Raw genomic sequence first — 25,999 nt, forward strand, 5'->3', positions numbered from 1 at the left:
CATATTTTACTGTTACAGCTGTTGTTTTGCAGGTTTTTATGTCACGAGGCTTGTTGCTACTGTTAGCCTGTTTGTTGAAACAATGAGAAAAATCTCTGCTGTCCTGTGGTACGATTCTGCAGGATCTCTGACTGTGGGACTGTCCCCATCACGTCTGCTGCGAGTGCATTAACTCCGTCTGATGTCAACGTTTTTGTTTGTGTCTATCTGAGTTGGTCTCATCCTTTTCTCTCTTCATCCTCAAACTCCAACCAGGACAGCAGAAAGATGCCATCTTGTTTGGTTCTGTTGCAGGTCTTTTTTCCTGGTAAAACTTAGCTTTGTACATAATCATGTGGGATTCTCTGTAAAAGTGCATCAATAATGGAAATCTGAACCCAATGTCAAAAAAGATGCTCAACTGTTTTGACATATTCTATTAAAACAGGGTGCAGCTTCACCCTGTGATAGTCAAGTGGAATATTACAGTATGCCAACACAAAAGTTAAACGATAAACAATAAACTGAATAGTAAATTGATTTGTAGAGATGCAAGCTGTATTTTTATTAAAACCAACACTTCAGAAGCAGAAAGATTTCTGGTTGATTGCCAGGTATGTTCCGCATAGGAGGAATTAGTTTTGAGCAGTTTGAAAATAAAACTAGCTGAGCAGATGCAGGGATATACACACATACGCCTAACTGTATACTGGGCCAAGGGAAACACCAGTAAAATATTACAGCAAGCAGGAATACATAATAGAAAGACATAATTGCAATCAAAATAATAATAAAAAACAATCATTCAGGTCCAGTTTAATAAAAGTAATTACTCTTCCCATATTCTGCTTACGTTTGTCTTGATAACGCTACCGATTTTTATCTTACCATCACTTTGCCCAGAAATCATCAAATCTCCAGTGAGAAATATCAGAGAGAATTACAAAGGAAATGTAAGAAGCATAACACTATGGTATGAAGTTAATTGAATGCTTCATTATCTGCACTACTTCTTATAATCAGTAGATGCTTTGTAAAGCTTTTCTGTATTTCATTAATTTCTTTTATTTCTTTGTAAAGCACTGTGAATGGCCCTGTGTTTGAATAGTGCTCTATAAATAAATTTGCCTTGCCAACTCTGATGTAAAATACAAAAATAACAAAAAAAACCCTGATATACTTCAAGACTTCCTTTCCAGGTGGACTTGAACTGTGCCCTCATGAAATGTTTTCACTTCATTATCGAGCCTGTTTAGGCAGCACCGTCTTCTCAAACTTTCTTTCTCAACATTGAAAGCTCAGATAAATCTGACAGCTGAGTGCACCCACCGGAGTCACCTTCACATGTTGCCTGCCTTTATAAATCAGCCCCTCAATTGTACACCCAAATTAAATGAGAGCGCCAAATGTGTCTCTCCTTTCATGTACACAAACACATTCACACACCTACTGTAAAAAATCCATGGGAGGTGGAGATAAAGTCCAAGGTTTTGTTTTTCTGAGGTAATTATTTCACTGTTGTCTTTAGCTTTCCTAATTAGCCAGGTCTCCAGGTCTGTTTATTTTTGTGGGTTGTTTTTTTTTCTGGCTTTAGGTTTTAGAATGCAGGCTGCTTTGATCGACAGAAAATCCAGCAAAGTGAAAACAAATGAGTATTTTACACCACCTACTACTAGCAGGGAGCTCAAACAGCCTCATGGGAGAGAAACAAAATTACAACTTGACAAACCACAAACATCCAACTTGAATTGATAGTAATAAAACCATTCATTAAAAAATGAATTTAAGACTAAAATTTAACATATTGCCCACAAAAAGAATGAAAGTTCACTACATTTAGGAATGTGGAATAGTTTGTTTGAAGCCGTTTTTCAGTTTCTGATGTAAAGAAGCTGTAGTTCTGGGATACATTTGCCATTTTCAGGTATAAATCAGAGATAAAACTCAAACTCCCCCCAGCACTGAACCTGTCGCCACTTTTACAAAAATAGTTGAAAGCGTGAACAGAGCCGCAAGTTGCACGCCAGCCCATATCCCTTGGGCTCAAACATATGGCGGCTCTAATAAGCAATAACACGTTTACTCCTCGATTTTAACCCACTGTCTGAACGGATTTACAGGCTGCCATTTTAGCTGGCTGCTTCCAATATACCTGTCCTTATGAAGCTCACGCCTGGCTCTTTTCCTGCCTCTGACCTGCCACAGGTGACTGCCTTCACACAGCTCCAAAAATGTCAACCCCTCCCTCCCACCGTTTATTTTCCCCGTGAGCATCTGTTGGTTTGCCGATATGGCAGAAGCCACAACAGCTGCCATGTTGAAGTGTAAACCAGGAGTAGTGGAAGTCTCCGAGGGCAGGCTATGACCTCTGACAACGACTTCTCTCCAGAGGTCTCTCCATGATCATAACAATATCATTGTATTATATTCTGCTTTATACAGTACTCAAAGATGCTTTATCTGGAATGAGTTTAGAAGCAATTGAGAATGAGGGGAAATAAGTTAGTTTTCAGTGATTTTCTTTGAATATGGAGAAAGAAGAGGTTGAGAGTTGGGTGTTAGGGAGGCAGTTAAAGCAAGTGATGGTAGCTTGTAACCAGAAAGTCGCTGGTGCAAAACGCTTGGCTCTTTAGGATGGGTGAAAGCAGAAGGTGGCTCACGCTAAACATAAGTGATTTTACATGCAAAGGCAGTCCTTAAAAGAAACTAAGCGAAATTACCTTGTAGTGTGTGGGTGCTTTCACTTTGCCACAGTATATAATTATCACACTACAAGAGCAACAAAATGCACAAGTCTTTTCCTCACTGCTCTTTTTGTCTAAAAACAAGCTGTAACACTTAACTTGGCTGAAATTTCCACTACCTTCTCATGGCAAATCGGTTGGAATGTTTAAAGTATCATTAAGATGACTGCTTTTGGGAATTCATGACTACAAAGCTGTAAACGAACAATAGAGGATAGACACGACCTAAGAACCTCCTCGGGGTTTTTTTTAAAAAAGGTGAGAAAGACTCACAGAATAATAATAGTGATGGTTGGAGCTCTGATACGCTCAGGTCAGAGAGTAAGTAATTACATGGAGAGGGAATAATATTATTAAAAAGAAATCAGAGTCGCTGCAAACCCTCAGTCAGCCATTGAAAATAAATCAATAATTACTTGTTAAATGCTGCAAAAGTTTAGAAGAGAAAAAAAGATCAGAAAGTGAGATTACTGACAGTGATATAATGCCAATAGTAATTCAAAATTACTGCCTACTTAAAGCCTGCAAGGACTGTTTGAGACTTGGAGCAGATTACAGAAACATTAACTTCTTCCCTGAGGCAATTTATCTTGCAGCACAAGTTAAGAACACAATGTGATTAAGTCTGCAGTACATGTGAAATCAGTGAAATCTAGAGTAGGGTAGAAGTGAATTGCCTCAACTCAATTCTGATATAAATTCCGATATGAGCTAATTAAGGAGGCAAAGATAGATGGGATGTTCAGAGTCAGACTGAATGTGCACAGCCACAAAAAAGTGGCTGCTTTCCTTCTTTTTTCTTTTTTTTTTTCTTTGGCCCGCAACCTCTAGCCGCTGCTTGCTGTTGTGGTGCCACGGCACGTGCAGTGTTTGGGTCTTTTATCAGCTGCAGCAGGTCAGACGTTGACTCCTCTGGTTTGATTTCCTGTGACCCCAGGCGACCACATCTCTTTGAGAGAGATACTGAATCCCTGCAAGCACCGTCGGATCTCAGGGATGCTGTTCCGCTGCCGAGACACTGAGATGACCTCTCGATGATGCGTCACCCCGTTGATCCACAGGAAATCAGAAACCCAGTGGAAAAACACACACAAACAGGAGAGCTTGACTTGAGGTCTGTGTGCAGCTTTAATAGTTAAATATATTCACAGCACATGGTGAGAGTCAGATACAAGGTGATGAGAAAAGCCCCAGATGGAATCTAGGCTTTTTCCATGCATGCATGTCATGAAAGAAGGTGGATAGACTAATGGGAAAACAGTGCAGTTTATTTAATTGAACATGTTTTTAGTATTTAATATGCTTTTAAGGAATGTTATTTACACATTTTCAGCACACAGGTTGGTACAAATGATTAATTAAGTCTTTATTTGTCTTCAGAGTAAAACCTCTGCATCTGAAAACAAGCTTCAACTCCAACTTCAGTCATACGCTTTAAAGGGGACATATCATGCAAAATTCACTTTCTAATGGTTTTCCTACAGTAATATACATCCCTATAAATGAGAATGTCACTCCAGAAGTGAAGAAAGTCGGCCGTCACGTGCTCTGGCTTGTTTAAATCTTTCTAAAGTGTGCACTCCAACTAGCAAGTCAGAAAGCGAACCCTGTGTAGCATCACAAGGCTTTTTTTGCCCAACACAATCCAGATAGACCCTCCCTTTGACCCGCCCACAACCAGGCCATTGAGCGAGCGCTCCGTATTTTTCCGTTCGCTACCGCTGCAGGTAAACAAACATAGCAAAGATACAAGCAAAACCCGATGCACCATTATTAATTGTGTCAACAAGCAGAGGAGTCGATTTTTACTGCCTTCGTCTGAGCCTGTGATGACCCAGTGGATTCATTTTATTTTTAATGAGAATCTATAACAAGACTTCCCAAAAGTTTTCTACTGTATGTCTCTCCCAGCACTTCACAGAGCAGTGTTTTCTCAACGTGGCCAGTACAATGCTGGATTCACTGCAAAAATTCTAATAAAGCAAATGTGGGAATTGTAAGTAAAATATTCTGATTTATATACCTTTATATTACTTTTCAAAGCACAAGGCTGGTTAGTTTGCAACAGCTGATCCCACGTTATTGTTTTTTTGTTTTTTTGTGAGGTATTGTTCATGTGTGCAATGTTGTGCTGATAGACTGTAGATCTTCTGGGTCACATTCTGGTTCATATTGGTTTGATTGAACAGCGTTTCTCCGTAACTTAGCGACATATAGAATGTAAACAATAGCACATGGCATAAGGAGAGGAAGCACTTACTCCTCTTTCAAGATGGGCATGTGGGGTGGAGCCAGTCCAGCTCCCTGAAACCCAGCAGATTCTGATTGATCGAATATTCGACTGGTTGAAAATCAAGGACAAACTGGATTCGGGCCTAAAAAACTTTGAATACAATGTTTTTGGACCAATAGGAACTGATGGAGGTCGCATTTAAAATGTAGTGTGAACGACCACGCAAAGAAATCGGATCCCAGCAAGAATTCGGAAATGAGCATCAAGACCTGCAGTGTGAACGTAACGTTAATTTCACATATATTGGATGCTTGATGAAAAGAAGTTGTTAGATGGTAAAAACCAGTTCAGGCTGTTTCAGCTGTTTGATTCAGCTGAGAGATTTTTCTGACTGAATCCATTTCTTGCCTGAGACATTCCTTATGAGGCTGTACAGTGGTGCTGTGGTGAATATCTCACTGGGAGGATTTTGGAGGATATTTGGCTTGGGGGACTGCATGCTCCCCCTGTGTGTGGAGTTTCTCCTCGCACTACAGTTGTCTCCAAAAAAATGTGCACCTGAGGCTAGTTGGTAATTCAAAATTACTTGTATGTGTGTTTGGCCTGTCCTCCAGCAAGGTGCCGTCACTAAAAGTCAGCTGAGATCGGCTGCAGCGTCCAAAGCCTCTGACTTAAAAATGTAGAAGATGGATGGATGTTACACCTTTCTACTTCATAATGTAGGTAGTTGTACTTACCCGGAATGGTGTGTGTACCCTGTAAATCTCAAGTCACACTGAAAATATGGCTCTTGTGAATTTAATGCCAGTCGGTAGGTCCAGCTCTTTCAGTTCAGACTGCAGTATCGCAACATCTATTTGATGGGTTGTAATGGAGTGAATCCACTGTCCACAGAAGATGAATCCTAATGACGCTTTCAATTCTACTAATTTATGCCTTCCTTCCTCCTCAATCTTCTGGCCATGACAGGGAAGCCAATGTCCCTCATCATCGATGACTTTTCAATTTCTTAATGTCTCTTGGAGAAAGATTAGAGTGGGGCTCAAAGTAAGAATTCCCAGAAGAATCGTTTATAAAAGTCAGTTAGAGAATCTTGCCTGGCTTTAGTGAGCAAAGCAATAGTACAAATCTCCACAATGATTGTGTAATTTTGGGGGAGCTTTTCATCCTCACTCTTTGTACAGATGTATATATATATTTTTTATTTATTTATTTATTTTTGTTGCTCTCACACCAGTAAAGCTCATCTTGAATATTATGGTCTTATGGCCAGGAAAACTGAAATCAAACAAACTCCAGACACACTTCAAGGATTCAAGGATTCAAGGATTCAAGGATTCTTTATTGTCATATCAAAAGAAATGATACGAAATTTGGACTCAAGAAATGATGTAACATCAGAACAAATATAAGGAGGTGTGCAGCTATATAGTGGGTATGTAGAGTTGTAAGTCAAGCTTGGGAATGTAAAAATTAAAGATTAATCAGTTTTTTTTTCTTTTAAGAAGCCAAGCTGTGAAGTGAAACATCTCTTTGAGTTTTGCACTGGAAACAATGATAGGTGTTTTTGTAAGTTTGAATTGGTTGTTCTGATAAAGTACCACAATAAACACAACCCAGACATAGTGTGAGCAACTTCCCCTTTTAAGGAAAACATCTAGTGGTGAAACACAATATTGGACCGGAGGCCCTCAGTTGAGATCGAGACAGAACACTCCACAAACAGAAACAGCACTAATCATATGAAAATTTTATCAAATGAAACAAGGGAATTTCAGTTAAAATAACATAAGCTATTTCCACATGCATCAAGTACAAATCTCACACTTTCAAAAATGGCCAGCTCTGTCACTTTATGCAAGAAATACAAACGACACAACAGATGAACACACACAACACAGCATATGGGATTATAAAGTATTGATGATTGGGGAAGGACTCATTTGGCCAGAAACCACCATTTAAGTTCTAGGAGCTTGTTTTATTCGAAGCATTGAGGAAAGGGGAGCTGGCGCAAGCAACCTACAGAGCCATGCCTTCGAGAGAAAAGTCTAAAATGTCCGAAAAACCCAAATACAGGGAATGAAGAAAATCATAGGGACACAACCAACACTGAGGCCATGTTTACATGGACCTGGGTATTTGAAAAAACTGATATTTGTCTGCATTTGGGCCACGTGTTTTACACATAAACGTGGCTACGACTCGCCACAAACGATGATTCCTGAAAACTCCGGCCACAGTGGAGATTTGTATAAAATCTGTGTCTCTGTTTGCATTTAAAGGGGGGTAGGTGGTTATCTGTCACACTTCGTGATATGGTGTTTTTTTCCAGGGTATGTGTAAATGAAGATTTTCTTTTTATTAAAGGTGGAGGGGGGAAATGTCCATTTTTGTAAAAACCCAGGTACGTGTAAGCGTGGCTTGAAACACAGACAAAGCAGGCATACAAGAAAAGCCCCAATATATATGACCCAGCCACCAGGTGAAGACAATCACACACTCAGACACAGGTGAAACGCATCAGGGCCGAGAGCAGCAATCAGACATGAGGAGGGGAGGTCAAGGAGCCTGAAACAAATGAGTTGGAATCTCAAAACACCACAATAAACTAAACGCGAAGCATGACATAGATAATACATTCCCACAAAATATAATAAGAAACAGAATATAATTTAAAAAAATCTAATAAGAAAGTAAACCCTGAAAAATTAAACAGATTATGAATTAAAAGGTACAAAGCACCACTTAAAAGCCAGGTTAAGACACTTGTAAAAACGCTGACATCATCAGCCTGTGGGTTGGGATATATTGGTGTTAGTACACATTTCTCTTGTACATTACCATAATTGTTATGAATACTACTTGCAGGGGAGTTGGGAGAGGAGACCGTCAAACGTGTTAATGGTGCAGAATATCCACGATAAATACTAAAGAATTTTTATTCTGAAGCCAATCTTACACATTCTGCATATAAATGACCACATAGTTGTTTTAAAAAATTGATCTTTTGTCTTTGATTCCATTGTCTCCTCGATAGAAAAAAAAAAAAAAACACTACTTAAAACTGATTGCCCTTTTCGGTTAGATGTCATGTTTTCCATCTTTGTTTGTACTCCTCACTGATGTTAAAGGCCAGAAACAAAAAAAAACAAAGCCGGAGACAGAGGTTCATTATGGTACAGACAACTCATTGCCAACACAATGGTTTTCCTGACAGAGTCGGCTCACGACTGCTTTGGGTGATTATAGATTTATCTATCTCTGTTTCCTCTTCGCCCCTTCACACATCACAGACCCTTGCTAAATGTTTTCCTTCGAGGATGAGTTCAGAGAAGTTGATAAATTGTCCTCATGTATGAATTGCTTTCAACTCATCTCTGAACATCAGGCTAAGAGTCACCAATCCACATGCAATCGTTTTCTTCCATTATGTTCATGGCAATATTGCTCGTTATTCAGGCATATATTTTTATGTAGTCCTCTGAACTAGATAGTTTCCTTAATATTGAATGTGCTCAGTTCAAGTGTTTTGTGGCACAGAGGAGCAGAATCGATCCGACATAAAAGCTGCTGCCAAGGGCATAAATAATGTAAAAATAAATAAATATTAAGGAATATGAAAATGCTGCTGCTGTTTCTTACATAAAACCTGCATATAATGTGAAATGTGAAATGCCATACGCCAGTGGCGTCACATTCACTATAATTCAGGGGTCACATACTGTGCATTGTGATAGAGCCAAAGCTCTCGAAAGGCAGAATAATATTCAGATTCAGTGCAAAGAAACACAAATATATTCTGAACATGTTCACTTTGAGAAACTTGAAATTCTTTTTTCCCAGTTATGTTTTAGTGGATAAATTTAAAAAAAAAAACGGCTGCGTTTTCACTTCTTTTTCGGTGTTGGATTATAAAAACGATTACCCACACACACTTATGCCCGTCTTTCACACATGTTCCCTCCTCTACTCTCCCCTCTCTCATAATTCCTCCTGCTACAGGGTTGCCGTCAAGTGATGAAACGGTTTCCTTGACCGGAGAAGGGCCTGGCAGTTGTTTTAGTGTTTGGGTTTTAGCGGGGCAATAAAGCATCGCTGGCTAACACCAGCTGACAGGAAGCTATATCTAATAGGCCTGTCACTCTCATGCCGAATCACTTCCTGCATTTCAATTAAGGACTCTTCAAAAGTGATGAAGGCGATATTAAATACAGGGTGTGCGCAAGTTGCCACTGATGCGTGACGGCAGGCAGAATGACAACGGGAAACGCAACGTTGAAGATGTCAGGTTTACACTCATATTTCTCTGGCCACTTGGTCCAGGGTTATTGTGTCTGGGGAAAAATATTCTCAACAACATGCAAACTGAAATCATGTTCACTGTCCCTAGATGCCTTCTCTAAAATCTCTGATTATGCACTTTTTATGCAGTCATTTCTCCAAAAAATATTTGCACAGACAATAATTGACACTACTACAAAAATATGTCTGTTTGTTGTTGGGGTTTTTTAAACCCCCATATGCCAGACAAGCCCTGAAAGCTTTAATACAGATTAGATGACAAAGCATTTGGATCCAAAATCAGGGAAGTGCTGACAGCTATTATAAGCATTAACATTTAAAGTCCTCCCTCAAAAGTTGCTTTTAATCATGAATGTTTGACCTTCACTGTGCAGGAAGAAGGAAAAAAAAGAAAAGGAACTGTAGAGTTGGGCACTTAAAAGGTTGTTTTCACTTTCACCTGAGCTTTTTCTGAACTCGTCACACAAATATAAAAGAAACATTAGCACCCATATCAAAGAGTGTTTTTTATGTATTATATTGCATATTTATATATTCAGGTTTTCATACAACTTCAATATACAATCAAAAACAATGTGTTGTTTTATGGCGACAGGCATGTTTATAACACTTTCTGAAAACATTTGGATCCCACGTTAGTCTACATGAACACAATGTGAAGATTTTGTGCTATTTGTTATTTTTTATGGGGCTCACAACCGCCACAAGGAAAAAAAAAAAAAAAAAAACTTTGGACCTCGACTTCAAAACTACCAAACCCAATTTATGTCCACTTTAACAGGAATTATAGTTATTTGATGTTTGCACAGTGCAGATTATTAGCTCCAGTTTTTTTTTCTTTTTTCTGTCTTTTGCTTTCCTGCATCCCCTTTTTGAATAATAATAATAATAATAATAAAAGCTTTATCCTTTGTACCTTCTGTTGTATTGAGCACCCTCATCAAAGTGAAGCAAAAAGGGCAAGGAGAAGGTTCAGCCAGTTCTCAATATGGTGTACAAACACTGCAACTGTGTGTGTGTGTGTGTGTGTGTGTGTGTGTGTGTGTGTGTGTGTGTGTGTGTGTGTGTGTGTGTGTGTGTGTGTGTGTGTGTGTGTGTGTGTGTGTGTGTGTGTGTGTGTGTGTGTGTGTGTCTGATTGATTTTTATTCTTTCCTTTTCTATACAGTCAGCCTTATTTGTAATCATAGTAAGCCCAAGAAGAATTAAGGAAAAAGCTCTGAGGAAAGAGGCCAACAGAAACAAAAGTCCAAACACGTTTGAACACACAAATTAAAAATCTGCCAAAAGAAAAAGAAATTAGCGTATGACATTCGGTGCTGAAGGTAAGCCCACAGACATACTCACAGACATTAAAACACTTTACGGTTTCATATATTTGATTTAAGAGGTGGTGGATTGGCTGGAAGAAGCTCGTAGAAAATGTCAGAGTGGACAGCATCTTTCAAAAAGATGTGGAAGACATAAAACATTGTCAGAAGGTCACATCGAATTGTCAGAGTCTGACTCTCTTTATTGTCTTTAAGCCGTAGTCATTCAAATGTCTCCCTAACAGCAGCTTTGAACTGAATGATTGGAAAACAACTCCTACCTTTCTCAAACCAACAACTCAAGTACTCACAATAAAATCATAAGTGATCCCCAGTCTATATAAAAGATGGGCAGACATTTTAATGTATTCCCATTGATTGCTACTCAGAAAGGTCACGCCTCTCTGTGATGGACCCGTAAGGGGGAATGGAAAAGCACAGACAAGATGAATGGATGTTATAATGAAGATTTGTGTATTTTAAAAGCTCAATTCCAGGGGATTCTTATGCCAATAATGAGTTTTGAAAATGGATTTTACTCATATACCTTATTTTACCACTTCACTGTCTCAACTCACTTTCCATTTCTGCCGAGCAAGATGCTCCCACACCATCAAGAGCAACTTGGGGGTTTCGGAGTCTTTCCCAAGGACACTTCAGCTGTCGATTGAACCTCCAATCTTGGGACTGGATGACAAGCCGCGCTACCGACTAATCCACAGCCGACCTGTTGAACTGCCATGCCGTCTCTCGTGGCACTGCCAGAAAGATGATCATCACGATACGCTGCCTTGTGTAAACATACCAATGCTGCAAAGCACAAATGCACAAAACCAGAAGTGGAAAATTCCTGTCGCTCAAAAGGTCTTCCTCAGTTGTTGCCGTTTCCATCTTCCAAACTTGACTCAGCCTTTAAAAATCACAAACAAATATTTTAGCATCATGACAGCTTTGATCGTACAGTCTGTGTTTACAATATGGAGCTCGAGACACAAAGTGTACAGTATGTAGCTTTAATGTTGGCAGAACAAGGTGTCGGGATGTCAGCGACGACGAGATGACGATGAAGGGACATTGTAATGATGAGCAGCTGTTCTACTTTTTAAAGTCTTTCTTCTGCAAGAGTTGTGACATTTGCTATTTAAAAGGAAAAAGGAAATAAAAACTCAAGCTGATAAGAAAATTCCAAAGAAATGTATTCTTCAAAATCTGTTTATTAAAGTCTTCTTGGACAGAAAAAAAAAAACTGCTGTAAGCTAATGTGCATAAATTACACAGAACAATACAACCGTTCTGCTAATTATCTAACAAAAACAACACATCAAATCTCCCTCTGAACCACTTCCTCTCCCCTCCTGCCCTCACGCCTCTCTATCTGTCAAAAAATCAGGATTAGTCATTGAGAAAAAAAAAAAAAAAACGCCCTCAGGCAGAAATCCCTTATAGTCGGAGGAGAGCAGGATGAGAGTGATTCCTCCACAGTCGAGACACAATGTGGAGAGCGAGCCAAACAGAGGAGGGCAAATTAATGCAAAGTGGGTATACCTAAAAATACATACGTCCACCGAACAGGCAGCTTATCAGAAGCAGGTAGGGGGGATCAAAGTAGAAATGTGGCGAGGGAGTGAATAAGATTGAGGATGGGCTGAGTAGACGTGTGATGAACATGACGCAAAGAGGAGAGGGCGAAAGATAGAGGAGAGGAGAAACAACGGGAGTGATGGGAGCGAGACAGAGACGAGAGCAGGCGGAGATCGATTCAAAATGAGACCAAATCAAACGCTCACGTCCACACCACCTGAGAGGAAGGGATACACCGTCAAACAATCCGAAGTGTCCTTTGGCCTTATGCTTGATGGATAGAAAAAGTCCCTTGAGGAGAGAAAAGATGGGGAGAGTTGATAAAACGCTGGGTGAGGAGAATGTGGGGGAAAAAAAGGGAGGGGGGGAGTATTGTGAGGAAGACAGTGACAAGAACTTTGATGGCGACTTAAAACAGCTGGCATAATAAAGGATTGAATGTTTGGGGGGTGTGTGGAGACATCGACGCTTTTAACTGCAGCTCTGAGATTCTTTTGCTGGAAGGGACAGGTGCACTTCAAACGTCTGCTTTTGAAGCTTGAGATATTTATGATAATTTTTTTTTTTCCTGCAGCTCAGAGTTGTTGTGTTGGCTCGTCCAGCGTGTGAGCGGTGGCTCCGTATGCCGAGGGTAAACTACGGCAGAATCGGACCGATAGTAGGCGATCCAAACAACTTTTTTCATCAAGTAGGCCTGCTCGTTTTGGCACTGGCCAATCCTCAACACTGATCCTTTACACAACCTCCAGTTTAGTGGGATAGCTTTTAGTTTGTGTCGTTTTTATAGGAATAGGCAAACATGATATGAGTTCAACCAAAGGAAACATATTTGACATACGAAGTGTGATACGTAAAAGACTTTCATTTTAAATGCAGGTGCTAGAATCTAAAATTACAGTGACCATATTGGATTTATCAGGGCTTTTATTCATGTATTACCTCTCTTCTGCAAAGTATATTTTGCAGCTGTTGCCGGCAGCCTGGAAAGAAGCTGTAATAAGCTAAAATTGTTCAGATGTATTTATATCACAGAACACATTCATTTTAGATTTTATGTTTGTATGACTGTTTCCAAATTTCAATGATTTCCTCTACGTTTCCCATTTTGTCCAATATGGAAATAATTTTTTCATCAAGTCTGTAATTTTATCATTTATCCTGGATGCAATGTAATTATTACAAAAACAAAAAAAATAAAATGGTAAAGAAGGACAACCGTAACTGTGAGGCATGAATCATGCCTGGAAGGTTGAAAACAAAAAGAAAAAACATCCCCTTCATCAGAACCCAGAGCCCAGATGCTGTAGTCCATCTAATACATAATGATGGTAATGGCTGTCATTACAAACAAAGAAATATCTTTTTTCAGACAATGATTGGGTAGGTAGAAAACCTTTTTTTTTTTGAGAAAATGGAGGGAAAAAAGTTATATTTTGTGTATCTACCACTTGAGGCCGCCAAAGATCAACCCTTGCTTATTCAGCACAAACAAGCTGCAGCAGGTAAAGCATATTTCACACTATACAGAGCTACACTGTCATTTTTATTTCTTGTTCTTTTCATTCACCTACACAGTTACACAAATGGGTGAGTGCTCCAGATTGTCACTGCTTCCCTACAACATCGTCCATGTACACTAAAATCAAACAAGTCAGCAGTGCAAGCACCTGCAGGATGTGGTGCAAGCACAAAATAAAACACATAAATAAATAAATAAAAAAAGGCTGACACAATGTTGATGGACAGGAGCAAAAGAATGAGGGCAAAGACCAGCTTTTATAGTCTGAAAGCTCAGGTGAACTCCATCAGCTGACAGCCCTTCCATGTCAGCCCATTACCGACCGGGGCCGACCGGAGCGACAAGCAAAACAGAGGGAGGGCTTCACATATGTACCGCACTGTCTGGGGTTCTTTTTTTTTGGTACTTCTCTGAGATCTAAACTGCTCCTTTTTGTTTGTGCCTCTCTCTTTATCCCCCTTGATCCCTTTTTCTTGGGCTCCCCTGTCAAACCATAAGGCTGATGGCCCCTGTATTTATCTTGTGTTTGGAGAGGCGCTTCAGAAGAAAAGAACTCGGATAGTTAAGCTTTGTCAACACAGGCACACAAAACTCTGGGAGATAAAACTGAATGGAGTGAACATAAAGCTCGGACTGTAGATATAAAGAGCTACTCCTGGGAGACTCTGCGATGACAGGAATGATGGGAAATTAAAATTTCAATAGCTGGAAGGCAACCAAGGCGCTTCACGGGTTCACGAAGGTAAAGAAGGAGAAGAAAGCTACACTATTGTGTTTGTATTAACAGGATTTGACCCCTGGCTTGCACTGTTGCCTGAACTGTCTCCAAAAAAACGAGTAATCATTCATACAGTTTGGAAAGCTTTCTGGCATCCTCTGGGAGTCGAAGCAACAAAACACACACACACGCACACACAAAAAGCTGGTATTGTTGCATTGTGCTGTTTCTATTGTAACCCATGGAGGAGGACTGTGTCACACACCAGAGAACTTGAATTGGCTACAAATGATCATGCAGGCCTGTATGTTTAACACAACTTCAGATGCGAGTGCCAGTAGTTTGATGCGGAGCTTGGAAAACTAATTAAACTCTTAACTGAGGAGGAAAGCGCCGACTTCCTTTGTTCTTCAGAGAAAATTCAAATTCACCACCAAAACATCTGCTAGACCTCGTCTCTGGTAACACGTTGCTCCGGGTGTTGAGGCAAAAGATATTGTGAGATGGAAATTCCAGCAACACTTTCAGAGGTAAAAACAACTTTCTTATGAGACACATTTCAGGCCGGTGGGGCTGAAATGTGTCAGTGTTTCATTACTGCAAGTGTTGTCGGCGTTTTCATCTTCCTGCGCTGCTTCCTCTCATTAAGCACCTTGTATGGTTGTGATCATATGGGCAGATGATGGATATATTTAGCTGTAATCAATTAAAGGTGGAGGGGAAACAGGTGTTTCTAAGAGCCATCTAACAAGCACACAACATGTGGAACCTGTGTACTTCCAGTTTTCTGCAGATCAATGGGATAAGCTGGAGGTCAAGGGTAAATTGATCTAAACAGACATAAGAAGACACTGATTTACTCCCCCTCCCTCAAAATGCCATAAAGCTTTTAAACACAGACTACACCCATTTTAAAACATTTCAAATTGCAATTACCATAAATATTTTGACATTACACTTGTCTTATTTATTGGCTTTTACTACTCTTTTTACTGTTTCACTGTCTTGTGTCGTGAGGTCTTGTTAATTCCTTCTCTTTCTGGTTTTATTGATTTCTTGTGTTCCGACATTTCTCCATGTCACTTACTAACTCCCGACAGATTGAATGAGTGAAAAATGAAAGTTGTGATGAAGTCTGAATTTGAATCTGAATCTAAAGTGGAGACACATTTCATAAATGAAGTCTCAAATATTATTCAACTTTTTCAAGTTGCTTCTCTGCATTTCATTCATGTTTGTATTTACTCAAGTCACAGCAGGTTAAGTCATTCTTTGTGCAGCAATACTACCGTGTTCGTATAGATGTCAGCTCGTGCACAAACTTGTATCACCTCATACCAAACAGCATCTCACCTATCAAACTCTTTGCCACGGAGCATGTTGAGCAAACGATTGATGTTGAGAAGGAAACCTGCTCTGGATCCGGACTCAATCAGTGTTCTTGCTGGCCTTGACCCACCGAGGAGAGCAGCTCATGGGCCAGCCCACATCATCCCATCACAGCAAGCATGTGCTTTGATAAACTCTGGCCTTCACCCAATTGTTTTATCTGCTACACCTTCAGGTTTCCTGCTGTCAATATATTGACGTCTCTGTGAAAAAAAACAACCAAAAAAACCGATTCCTGGTGGAATGGGGGTTATCAAATCTGAACTGACCTAATCCAGCCGATGCTGAAAATACAGAAATTATTACAGAAAAGTCAGATCGTTCAATATCTGTCTGGATTGTCCTTGATGCAGAGTTTTACACACAGTTTGATTGGTCATGTTTGGCCTTCAGCTGTGTGAATCATTCCCATGAAGATAGTCATGCTTCATGTTGCTTTGATTGCTTCCCTGTTGCCGTTTTTTTTTTTGTGTCTGTTTTTTTTTTTTTTTTTACTGTGGAAATATGTTAGTAAGACCTCTCACAGTAAAGCTGCTAAAGAACTAAAGAACTCCATAAACCTCTAATTCGTACCACAGTCAGAAAGAAGAGCACTCAGTGGATGATTGGACTATAAGTGACATAAATTTGGGGCATTTTCATGCTTTTTAATCTGAAATCATCTGCGAAATGAGGTGTCACATATCTAATCACCGTGATGAAACATACGTAAATAAATTGAATATTTAATTGAAACGCCTGGATTAGTGAAGTAAACCATTAATTATAACATGATAGGATATTCCAGAGAATCTTGCAAGTGTCGCAAATCTCATCCTTTCTTGTGTTGGATCATTTCAACATATTCCACTTATTTTGATAACAAGTTTGCTGTGAGATTATTTTAAAGCGATATATTTTGGTGGATATTGCAGTCAAATTCAGTAACAAGACTCAGTCTGCTCGTTGTATTGTCAAGCTGAGCGACGTTCTCTCTCAGAATTCCTTCCCAAAGCTAGAAAACAGTCTTTTCAACAAGCCACTGCAAAACCATTGTCAAGATTTTCACCCTTCGGTGATCAAAGGTAGTTGTGAGATTTTCTGGTTGGTAGATTTCATTTGCTGCTTTCTCTCAGATAGATTCACCCAGCGTAACATTGTACAAATATCCACAAAGCCTGGTTATCTTATCTGCGGATGACACGCACCCAGCAGCTATCACTTCCTGCTTTTTTCATCTTCAGATTTTACATTTCAGGCACCTCGTCGATGCTTTTATGCAGCGAGGCTTGTGTTGAGTAAGCAGATTCAGTATATTGAAACCGGGTGGGGGGGGGGGGGGTTCTTTTTTTGGAGGGGGATATGAGACATAATGTGCTCAAATATGTCACCTTTTGCGAACCTTCCTGGATTAACTTCTGAAAATGTAATGGCATCTGAAAAGCGTTAATACGTTAAATAATACATTTTAAACAAATCCAATCTGATCGACCATCCATCTTCACTTAATCCAATTAAATTCAGCTGACTGTTGTGAGGAGGCAGCATAACACCTCGGACAGGTCCAGTCCATCACACAGAGCGAGAACAAGACAACCACACACACACCTGTTTGCAATTCGAGACACCACTTTACCTTATACACCCACATGTCTACTGTGGGAAGAATGCAAAGAAAGCCGACAAAGAAAACCACCAAAATAGAACAGAACAGTATTCTCGTGGTGATTTGAGAGAATTAACCACTAAACAACCATGAGTATGATCACCCGAGGCAGACAATGCCCAGGAGGAAGTGGTAACCTCCAGGAACCTTGTGAGAGAAACTTTGAAAATCCTTTGGTTTATATAAATAATCAATTACTTTTAGTGTTTTAAAAGTGTTTTTGACTTTTAAACAAGGCTGTTTGTTGTGCAACCAACCCTGGAACTATATATTTACAACTTGCTGGCCAAGATGTTCTCCTTGTCCCTGTGAGGGTTTTCTATAAATACCTTGGTTTCCTCACACAATCCAGTCATGGAGGGTAGGTTTGATTAGTTAGAGTCTATATGTTGGTCCCGTGGGGGAACGTCTCACCTTTTGCATAATTCACCATGGTGAGAAAAATGGAGGGAGGGAATACAAATGATGTTCCATTTCTGATTGAGATAACAGGAAAATCGCACACATCACAACTTTTTTTCATCTTTTGAAAAACGTTGATCAGGTTTCCTTCTCTAGAGGTGAGCTGCAGTCAAAGCCATGATGGGGAAGGCGTTGCTGCGTGTGTAAGCAGGTGGTATGTTCCAGTGTGGGTTTCTGGGAACAGGCTGTGTCATTAATCAGAGCAAAGCGGTCAAAGAAATGGATGTTTTCCCCTCTGCTTCCATCTGTGCCGTCACCGTGTGGAAACTTTAACACACCACTTTTATTACCAAGTGCTGTCCTCAAACTCCATCTCAGTGGTAATCGTCAAATATTCAAGGTTGGATATGAGAGGCTCTCTGTCACTGCGTTATTGGTACATATGGCTTAACATATCAGAACTGATTTAAAGTGTTACGTGTCCCAGTTTGATTCCCACCCTACTGCAAGATGTTAGTTGCATAGCTTTGAGAAAGAACACAAAGTACAAATGTTCACTCTACTCAATGAGTTCTCGTAACGCATACTCACTTTGTTGTGGATTACGAGTCAAATCGGGCAACTTGAGTGTTGAAATCCTTTACTTGTAGGTGCACACTGCCTCCCTCTGGTGGAGCTGCGACTTGCAGCTCTGTGTATATTTGAAGATTACGTTGGGTGCAAATAGAACACCCCTTTTACTTCGCTTGGTAAGAATTCTGGTTGAGAAACCATCAATTTGCTCATATACATCTCAATTTAAGAGGACACCTTCTGAGTGGGAGTATTCTATATGACAACCATTAATCACAAGAGAAGGGTTTACACGATTTGTGCTTTATTGACAAAAAAAAAAAAAAGAGATTGCACAGTTTCTACTGTTGATTGCAAGAGCAGTGTTGATCACCTTCACAAAGAGGAACCTCTTCCTCTCATATTGTAACTCCCATGACTAAACGGCACCGTGTAACTCTGAACTAGCCCACTGTACCTTTACAAATGGACAAGACAGCTGAAAACAACTGGCAGAAGGCGATAACAAAAAAAAGTGAACGGGCAGACGAATGTGGCATTTCGATTAAAGGCATGAGATGGTGACAGACACAAGCACATGGGTGAGATGAGCTGAAGAGCCCCCCCCTCCTCCCCGCCTCCTCAGAAAGAAAAGTGGATTTCAATGTATAACAACAGGTCATGGGGATTGTGCAAAATATTCCAATATCATGACAAGATAAAACTCTATGCGAACACAGAGGATCGCGGTCCATAATTTTTTTTTTTTGTTGTTGTTGTTGCCACATTGGAGTTGGTAAAAACTTCACCGAAGTCATAACACAAAGATGGCCAGCCCCACACGTTGTGGCCAGTAGAAGACATGCCTCATCAGAGCAAGTTACATGAACAAAAGAATAGGTGACGCTCCCATATATTATTTTAGTACCTCTTGAACTTTAAACAGCATAACGGCTTAAGCACGGAACACTAATCTTCACTTGAAGAGCAACTTTACATATTCTGCAAAGGTGTGACCAGAAACAAGTTCTACTGCATTTCCAAATGAAACGTTCTCCTTTCGCGAATAGAAAATGTCAGATTTGATACATAAAGAAGTCATATCTTGCCTTTATATGGTGACAATTAAGTGTCGTTATGAATTTTTGGAATGATTCTGCACGTGTGTATCTCCTCCTTTAGATTGCCGTTTGGTTTGTCGACTCTCACAACATAAATGTACAGATGACAGTGAAAGCTGAGAGAAACTCGTGAATTTACCACTGCCATGCCTACTACAATGTTTAATTCTCCCAGCTAAAATGAGTGCTTAAAATATTAAGACAGTGTTCAAGATGGAAACCAAAAAGACACAGAAAGGCTGAAAAACCATCTTCACAGATCAAAATATCAAACCCTGCCTTGTTATTCATTTAGAAAAATGGGAAGTAGCATTAAATATAACAAAGAAAGGTGGAAACAAAAAATCCTAATGCTGACAGCAAAAAGTCCTGAAGAGACATAATTCTAGCCCAAAGACATGATCGCTCCTGCTTTCCAGTTGGCCAGTAGCAAGAGAAAGCATAAAGCAAGCTCCATGACAAAGCATCTCGACAAAGTGAATGACCAGGCAGGAGGGCCAACAGGCTCGGCGCAGGTTTCCCCATTCATCAGTCCTCCGAGATGCGGATCAAAAGATGTAGTCTCGGGTCATCTTGAGGGACGGCATGGCCTCGTTGACATTCTGGTCGAGGCGGTGATACTCCACTGTGTTTCTGGAACATAGACCCTCCTTCCACCATCGGCTGTGCGCGAGGTGGAAGATCTGACAGGAGAGCAAAGAGGCAAAAAGCAGATTAAACTAATATCTAATTATTGTCATTGATGTACATGTGCTGATCAAGTCAAATCTATTCATTAGTTCAAACACTATCAGAAGATCAGCAGTCGAGCCCAAACTTGCACAGCGGAGCCTAATTTACGACATAAAACCTTCTTAAACTCTTAATTTCTAGTACAATTTCAGCTTTATTACAGATGTGTTGTGAACCTTTAAAGATGAATTTTTTTTTTTCTTTTTGCAGAGGCCTGTAGCGAGTGTGGTTCATTAGAAGCATGCAGTGGCATTCAGCTGTCAGACCACTGAAGAAAAAGGTCACAGCAACCAGTGTTGGAAGTGAATGTAAACCACATTTACACTACTCTCTGGGGTGGTGAGACTCAAAGCAATATCTCAGAGCGTCATAATCGCAACATATTTGCGCTCCTTTAATCTAAATTGGAACATTTCAGATTACATTTTGTGTGCGCCGGCCGCTCGCTGCTGACCAGTATCGCCTCCATTTGATGTCTTTCACCAAAATTCCATCCACAGCGACCAGACCATTCGGTATAGGATTTTTTTTTTTTTTTTTGGCAGAAACAGTTTGCAGAATTAACACAAGTCATCGAACACTATTTGCACATTTTTCCACACGTTTTGCTGTGATTTTGTGTTCATGCTCCCAAGTGACGAGCTGAAAGTGAGGCGGAAGAAGGGAAACATTTTTTTTTTTTTTAAGTGCCACCTTTCCTCACAAAGAGACTAAAAGTTTCATACATGAAAAAAAAAAAAAAGCTGCATGACAGTTTGGGCATCTCCCTTGTTGGCACACTCACCTTTCTCTTGTTGTGGTAGGTGATGTAGGCGATGGCCACCAGGAAGGCCAGGATGACCAGATGCATGAAGAAGTGGGAGTCCTGGTCCTCGGTGTTGTAGTTGTCCCTCTGGTAGGGGATGTTGTCCATTTTGTCAGCGGGCTGCAGTGCGACTCCGATTGTGTCTTTGTAATCCATATCTTTTCCGTTTATCTCGACGTCGTCGTAGGACTCCTCGTCGTCCTCCTCCTCCTCCTCCCCCACCACCTCCTCCTCCTCCTCCTCCCCCACATTTAAATAGTTAAATGGACTGGCGGGACCTGCTTTCTCCGTGGACTGGAGCGCGAGTGCATTGAGTGGTGTCACTGCATCCTCTTGAATGAATGGGTCCTCCGTTTGATCCTCAACAGGATTTGCTGGATCGGGGATTTTGACAGTGGTGGAGGCGGCGGCGGCGGTGGTGGTGGTGGTGGTGGCAGCGGGGGCGGTGGTGGTGGTGGTGGTGGTGGCAGCTGGAGCCGAGTTGATTTTGGGAGCAATTGGTTGTTCAGCTATCTCTGCGCTGTGGAGGTTTTTGCTCGCGTCATCTGCTGTCTCCTCGTTGGTGGCAGGATTTTGCTGCCGTTTATCAGCAGACGAAGCAAAGACAACAACTGTGGTATTGTCATGATTCCCAGTAGACGGTTTTGGGTCTTTTTGAGAAGCCGAAACAGCAGAATCTGGTTTAAGTGCTGTAGCGGCGGGATCTGGTTGAGATGCCGGAACAGCAGAATCTTGTTGAGGTGCCGGAACAGCAGGATCTGGTTGAGATTCAGCCTTGGGATCTGGTTGAGATGCAGCATTGGGATCTGGTTGAGATGCAGCATTGGGATCTGGTTGAGATGCAGCCTTGGGATCTGGTTGAGATTCATCATTGGGATCTGGTTGAGATGCAGCCTTGGGATCTGGTTGAGATTCATCATTGGGATCTGGTTGAGATTCAGCAGCAGCATTGGGAACTGGTTGATATTCATCATTGGGATCTGGTTGAGATTCAGCAGCAGCATTGGGATCTGGTTGAGATTCAGCATTGGGATCTGGTTGAGATGCAGCAGCAGCATTGGGATCTGGTTGAGATGCAGCAGCAGCATTGGGATCTAGTTGAGATGCAGCAGCAGCATTGGGATCTGGTTGAAGTGCTGTCAGCTCTGTGTCGCTTATATTTTTTTTCTGAATGGCCGAGCTCAGTCTTTCAGGTGTGATCTTACTCGTTTCATCTGTCAAGCGAGAGGAAGAAAAAAAAATGGAAGACATTTTTCATTACGGCAGAAGAAAGGGCAGCAGAACACTTCTTACCAGATTGAGACTAAATGTTTTAACAACTTGGTACTTTGTTGTGCATAATCAAAAAGAGGCCCATGAACAATTTGATAATATAATGAATTCAAATTATACAAACTGTTTCAAACACCCCAGTTTTTCCAGCGTTCGGGTCATTCAAGATCAATGAAAACAGCTTGAAATGGTCCAATGGTCAGTACTTCAGCAAACAAGAAATGGGTTAAAAACTTAAGCTGTTCTGCAGCAATGGCAGTCGATCAAGCCTTGAAAGTTTGTGCTACTAATTCTTGCAGCTGTTCCAACGTTTCTGGAGTACTACAAAATATATATGGATATATGTAGGTCAAAGCAGTGTTTCAGCAACTGACGATACCAAACTCTGGTGAGAACCAGTTGAACAGTATTGTACTGCAGAAAGTCATGTGTTGCTCTAAAAATGTCGAGAGAATTGGAAATAAGAATTTTGGGGAGACAGACCACGATGAAACTCAAAAACGTAGGTCTTTTCTGCAGAGAAATTGCAAGGAAAGTGAGTCCAGGTTCTTTCACTATTAAAAGGCAGGCAGGAACTGTGCAGCCGGAAAGTAATCACAGCACTTCACTTTGTCCACAATTTGTTATGTTATAGCCTTTTTCCAAAATGGATTTAATCCATTTGAATATGTGTCAGTGGTTACATATAAAGAAAGCAGTTTTGTAAACCTCTACATGTATAGCAGTTTCTGAGTGCGTCCTTCAGTGAAGTCAGCCTGGTGCCTGAATCAATGACACCATTTAACAAACAAGTGTCAACATTATCCCATCCGCCGGGACGAGGAGGCGTTGCCTAGGACGGGACAGGCGGGGAACACTGGGGACTTGAGGCGGAGGGTGAGACTTCCCCCCAAGGCAAGAAAGGCTCTATTCATACACATGGGCCCTGCCCAGCATAAATAATGACCGAACAGGAGATCTCTGTGGCAGCAGGACTTACACAGCTCCCTCTAAGCTGGGAGAAATTCATCCTCGAAGTCGCCGAGCTTCTTTTCACAAATAGTCTGACGTGTGTGATAAAAGTATAATTTCTCAAATAAGTACGATCAACCAATAGAATTTCTCCCTTTTCTTAATGTTGGTTTTTACAAGTATGAATCCATGTTATATGTTCCACACCGTTATCATGTGATGTTTGATTTGCGGGTTAACCACACAATAGCTGCCAGGTCATCCCACAACTGAACAAACACTTTCACTCCTTATCCCGGTATTAAGCAATGAATTAGAAATAACTCTGTAAATGATGATGTGAACGTTAAGATTTAAGAGTGACAAAAAGCAAGATGTTTCAGATTATTCCTCTACTGCCTGTGATTCAAAAAGCAAAAGTAACTGAACAAAAAAAAAAAAAATCCACTCATGTCGGTAAGTTATATTGGGGGGGGTGACAATACTGCCACAATACGTATCCACAGATAAGTTGTTTGACAGATGTTCAGACTGATGACGTGAGGCAGTCAGATTATGAACAAGGTTACAAGCAAGACAGTTTGTTTCCACCCAGTAACAAAACGTTACAGCGATACAGCTCTCTCGTCCCACTGAAGCTTCTCATATAGTCATTATAAAAAAATTAATTAAAAAAAAGAATAAGCCACACACAGTAGACCGAAAATAATATTATATTAATATTATTAATATAATATAATATAATAAGATTCAAGTTTATGGACAAACACTGTGTTCAAAATCCAGCAAGGAAAAACAGAGCTTGCCATTGACACCATTTTTTTAAGTTTTTAGTGTGGTCTCTGCTCATTGATGGGGAACTTCAAAAGGTTGTCTCTGTCCCTGACAGGGGCTTAATTAACTACACAGATATACGACATGAGCATCTGGACAAAGTCACTCTTCTACAACCAGCACAACTCAAATCACCTCCACTAATCCACTCAAGAGTCCCTGGAGGGCACCTGGATGCCCGAGACACTTCGAGACAGTATTCCCATTTTTGAAGTGGCCCTCAAAGGGAAAAGAAAATGGTCATTTTAATCTGCTTCACTTTGTGCTCATAGTGGCATTTTAAATCTACCAAATCTTTTAATAACGTGAATGATAACTCTCATAGCAATGTGTTCAGGCTTAAGTGTGGCCGAGGTTATTTCGGTATATAGTTACCAGGGGAGAACTCAACACAATGACAAACAAATCAACATGGCACAGAGTTAATCTATTATGCAGTTACGTTCTGCTGCTGGGATCAGGAACATCTGAAGTCTGTTACAGTCACTTAGTTCAGGCTGTGCTCTGATCTTAATCAAATGCCATGCAAACTGCACCAGAGTTTGTTTTTAAGTTCCACACTTCCACAAATGGATCATGATACCACAGCCATTGATTTGGCACAATTATACCTCTATAATCCATTCAAAGTCCAATAACAAAGAATTTCCCTCTGGGATTAATAAAGACTCCACCTGACACGTGAGAACTTTTATCACCATACAGAATACACATGATGTCCTGTCTGGATTGTTTTATTGGTATACGAGATTAAGTGTATTGTAACTAGATAAGTAAGCTACAATAACTCAAACTAGGGGCGTAGCAAGGGGTGTAAATGTGTTATCTCTTATTTGAAGGTCTGTCGGCTCAAAAATGAAGATAAAGTCTTCCAATTGCCAATGATGGGACCCTGAAATGTTTCTTCAACAAGTGATTTTATTTAAATCAAGGCTGCTGAAGGAAGGAGACAACTAAAGTTGGCCTGTAAAGAAAACCTGACCTGGAAGACACAGATCCAGATGTGTCCACACTGAGACACCTGTTGACAGCCCCACGCAGAGACCAAACCAGGTGTGTTGACGCAGATAAACATCTAAAGCTCACTGGCTGCTCCAGCCTGCCTGGCGTTATGTGACAACTTTAGGTTGGACCCGTTGTTAGGTTGAAAGGAACAGAATGGGCCAAGGCAAACTTAAATGAAGTCACTTTTGCTAGAAATGTCTCCTTTCACACGAGACACGGTGTTAACTGGTCAGGTTGCAAGGTCGTACTCACTCAAATGTCAAGGTTTAGTCTATTCAGAAAAAGGCACGCGCGGCACACTGTGATATAGAGTTTCGACGAGGGGTAGAACATTTATAAAAACAACATTTTAAGTTGTCGAGCACACACAGAAGGCGTGTTATTGACTATTTCAAACGCTATATTATGAGCGCTAACTGCGAGTTCCGGATGCGGCTGTTTAACACGGAGCAGCTAACCGGCTAACGAGCCCACTTCAAAGTTTGCATTTAACAGTCATGACTGCTGATACTTCACACGAACGTGACCTACCGTCATTCGACGTGGATATCGAAGCTGACTGGCAGCTTATGACAAAGAGCTGGAGCAAAATAAGCAGAAAAAAAGAAGAAATCGCTCTCCTGCTTCGCCCAAGACTTCCGTGCGGCGCCATGTTGGTGCGTGATGTGAGGGGGCGTGGCCTCGATTAAATAGGACGTCACAGACACGCGGGCGGAGCGTGAGTCACGCAGTGCGATAACAGATTTGCACGTTATCATGCGTTTATGTTGAGTTCCTTCTTCTCACGGATGTCAAACTTATTATCAAGTCATGGTTGTTGAAGTCACGTTTTCCTTTAAACTTTGTTACTTACATCATGGCTGTAATCCTCATTTGATATTTATCTTTGGGCTCAATGCACCAT

The 25,999-nt window shown here is 40.7% G+C and overlaps 1 protein-coding gene across 1 annotated transcript; it reads right to left on the reverse strand.

The window, feature by feature from the left end:
- Positions 1 to 18,689: 18,689 nt before the first annotated feature.
- On the reverse strand, positions 18,690 to 25,748 carry cUnh5orf15 (chromosome Un C5orf15 homolog). Its single transcript, XM_080509398.1, has 3 exons — positions 25,627 to 25,748; positions 21,013 to 22,247; positions 18,690 to 20,179 (listed from the first exon to the last, which is right to left on the reverse strand). Exons 1-3 carry the CDS (start codon positions 25,745 to 25,747, stop codon positions 20,045 to 20,047), a joined length of 1,491 nt encoding a protein of 496 aa, XP_080365524.1. The 5' UTR covers position 25,748; the 3' UTR covers positions 18,690 to 20,044.
- Positions 25,749 to 25,999: the final 251 nt, after the last annotated feature.

Source organism: Blennius ocellaris (genome assembly GCF_963422515.1).
Source record: "Blennius ocellaris genome assembly, chromosome: 14".
Classification (NCBI taxonomy): Eukaryota; Metazoa; Chordata; class Actinopteri; order Blenniiformes; family Blenniidae; genus Blennius; species Blennius ocellaris.

Bases quoted from the DNA above. Each gene is read 5' to 3' on its own strand.
- cUnh5orf15 (XM_080509398.1), bottom strand. From the start codon at position 25,747: ATGGCGCCGCACGGAAGTCTTGGGCGAAGCAGGAGAGCGATTTCTTCT. The intron at 22,248-25,626 runs GTAGGTCACGTT...CTCGCTTGACAG, and splicing joins GATATCCACGTCGAATGACG to ATGAAACGAGTAAGATCACA. The intron at 20,180-21,012 runs GTGAGTGTGCCA...CTCTCCTGTCAG, and splicing joins CCTACCACAACAAGAGAAAG to ATCTTCCACCTCGCGCACAG.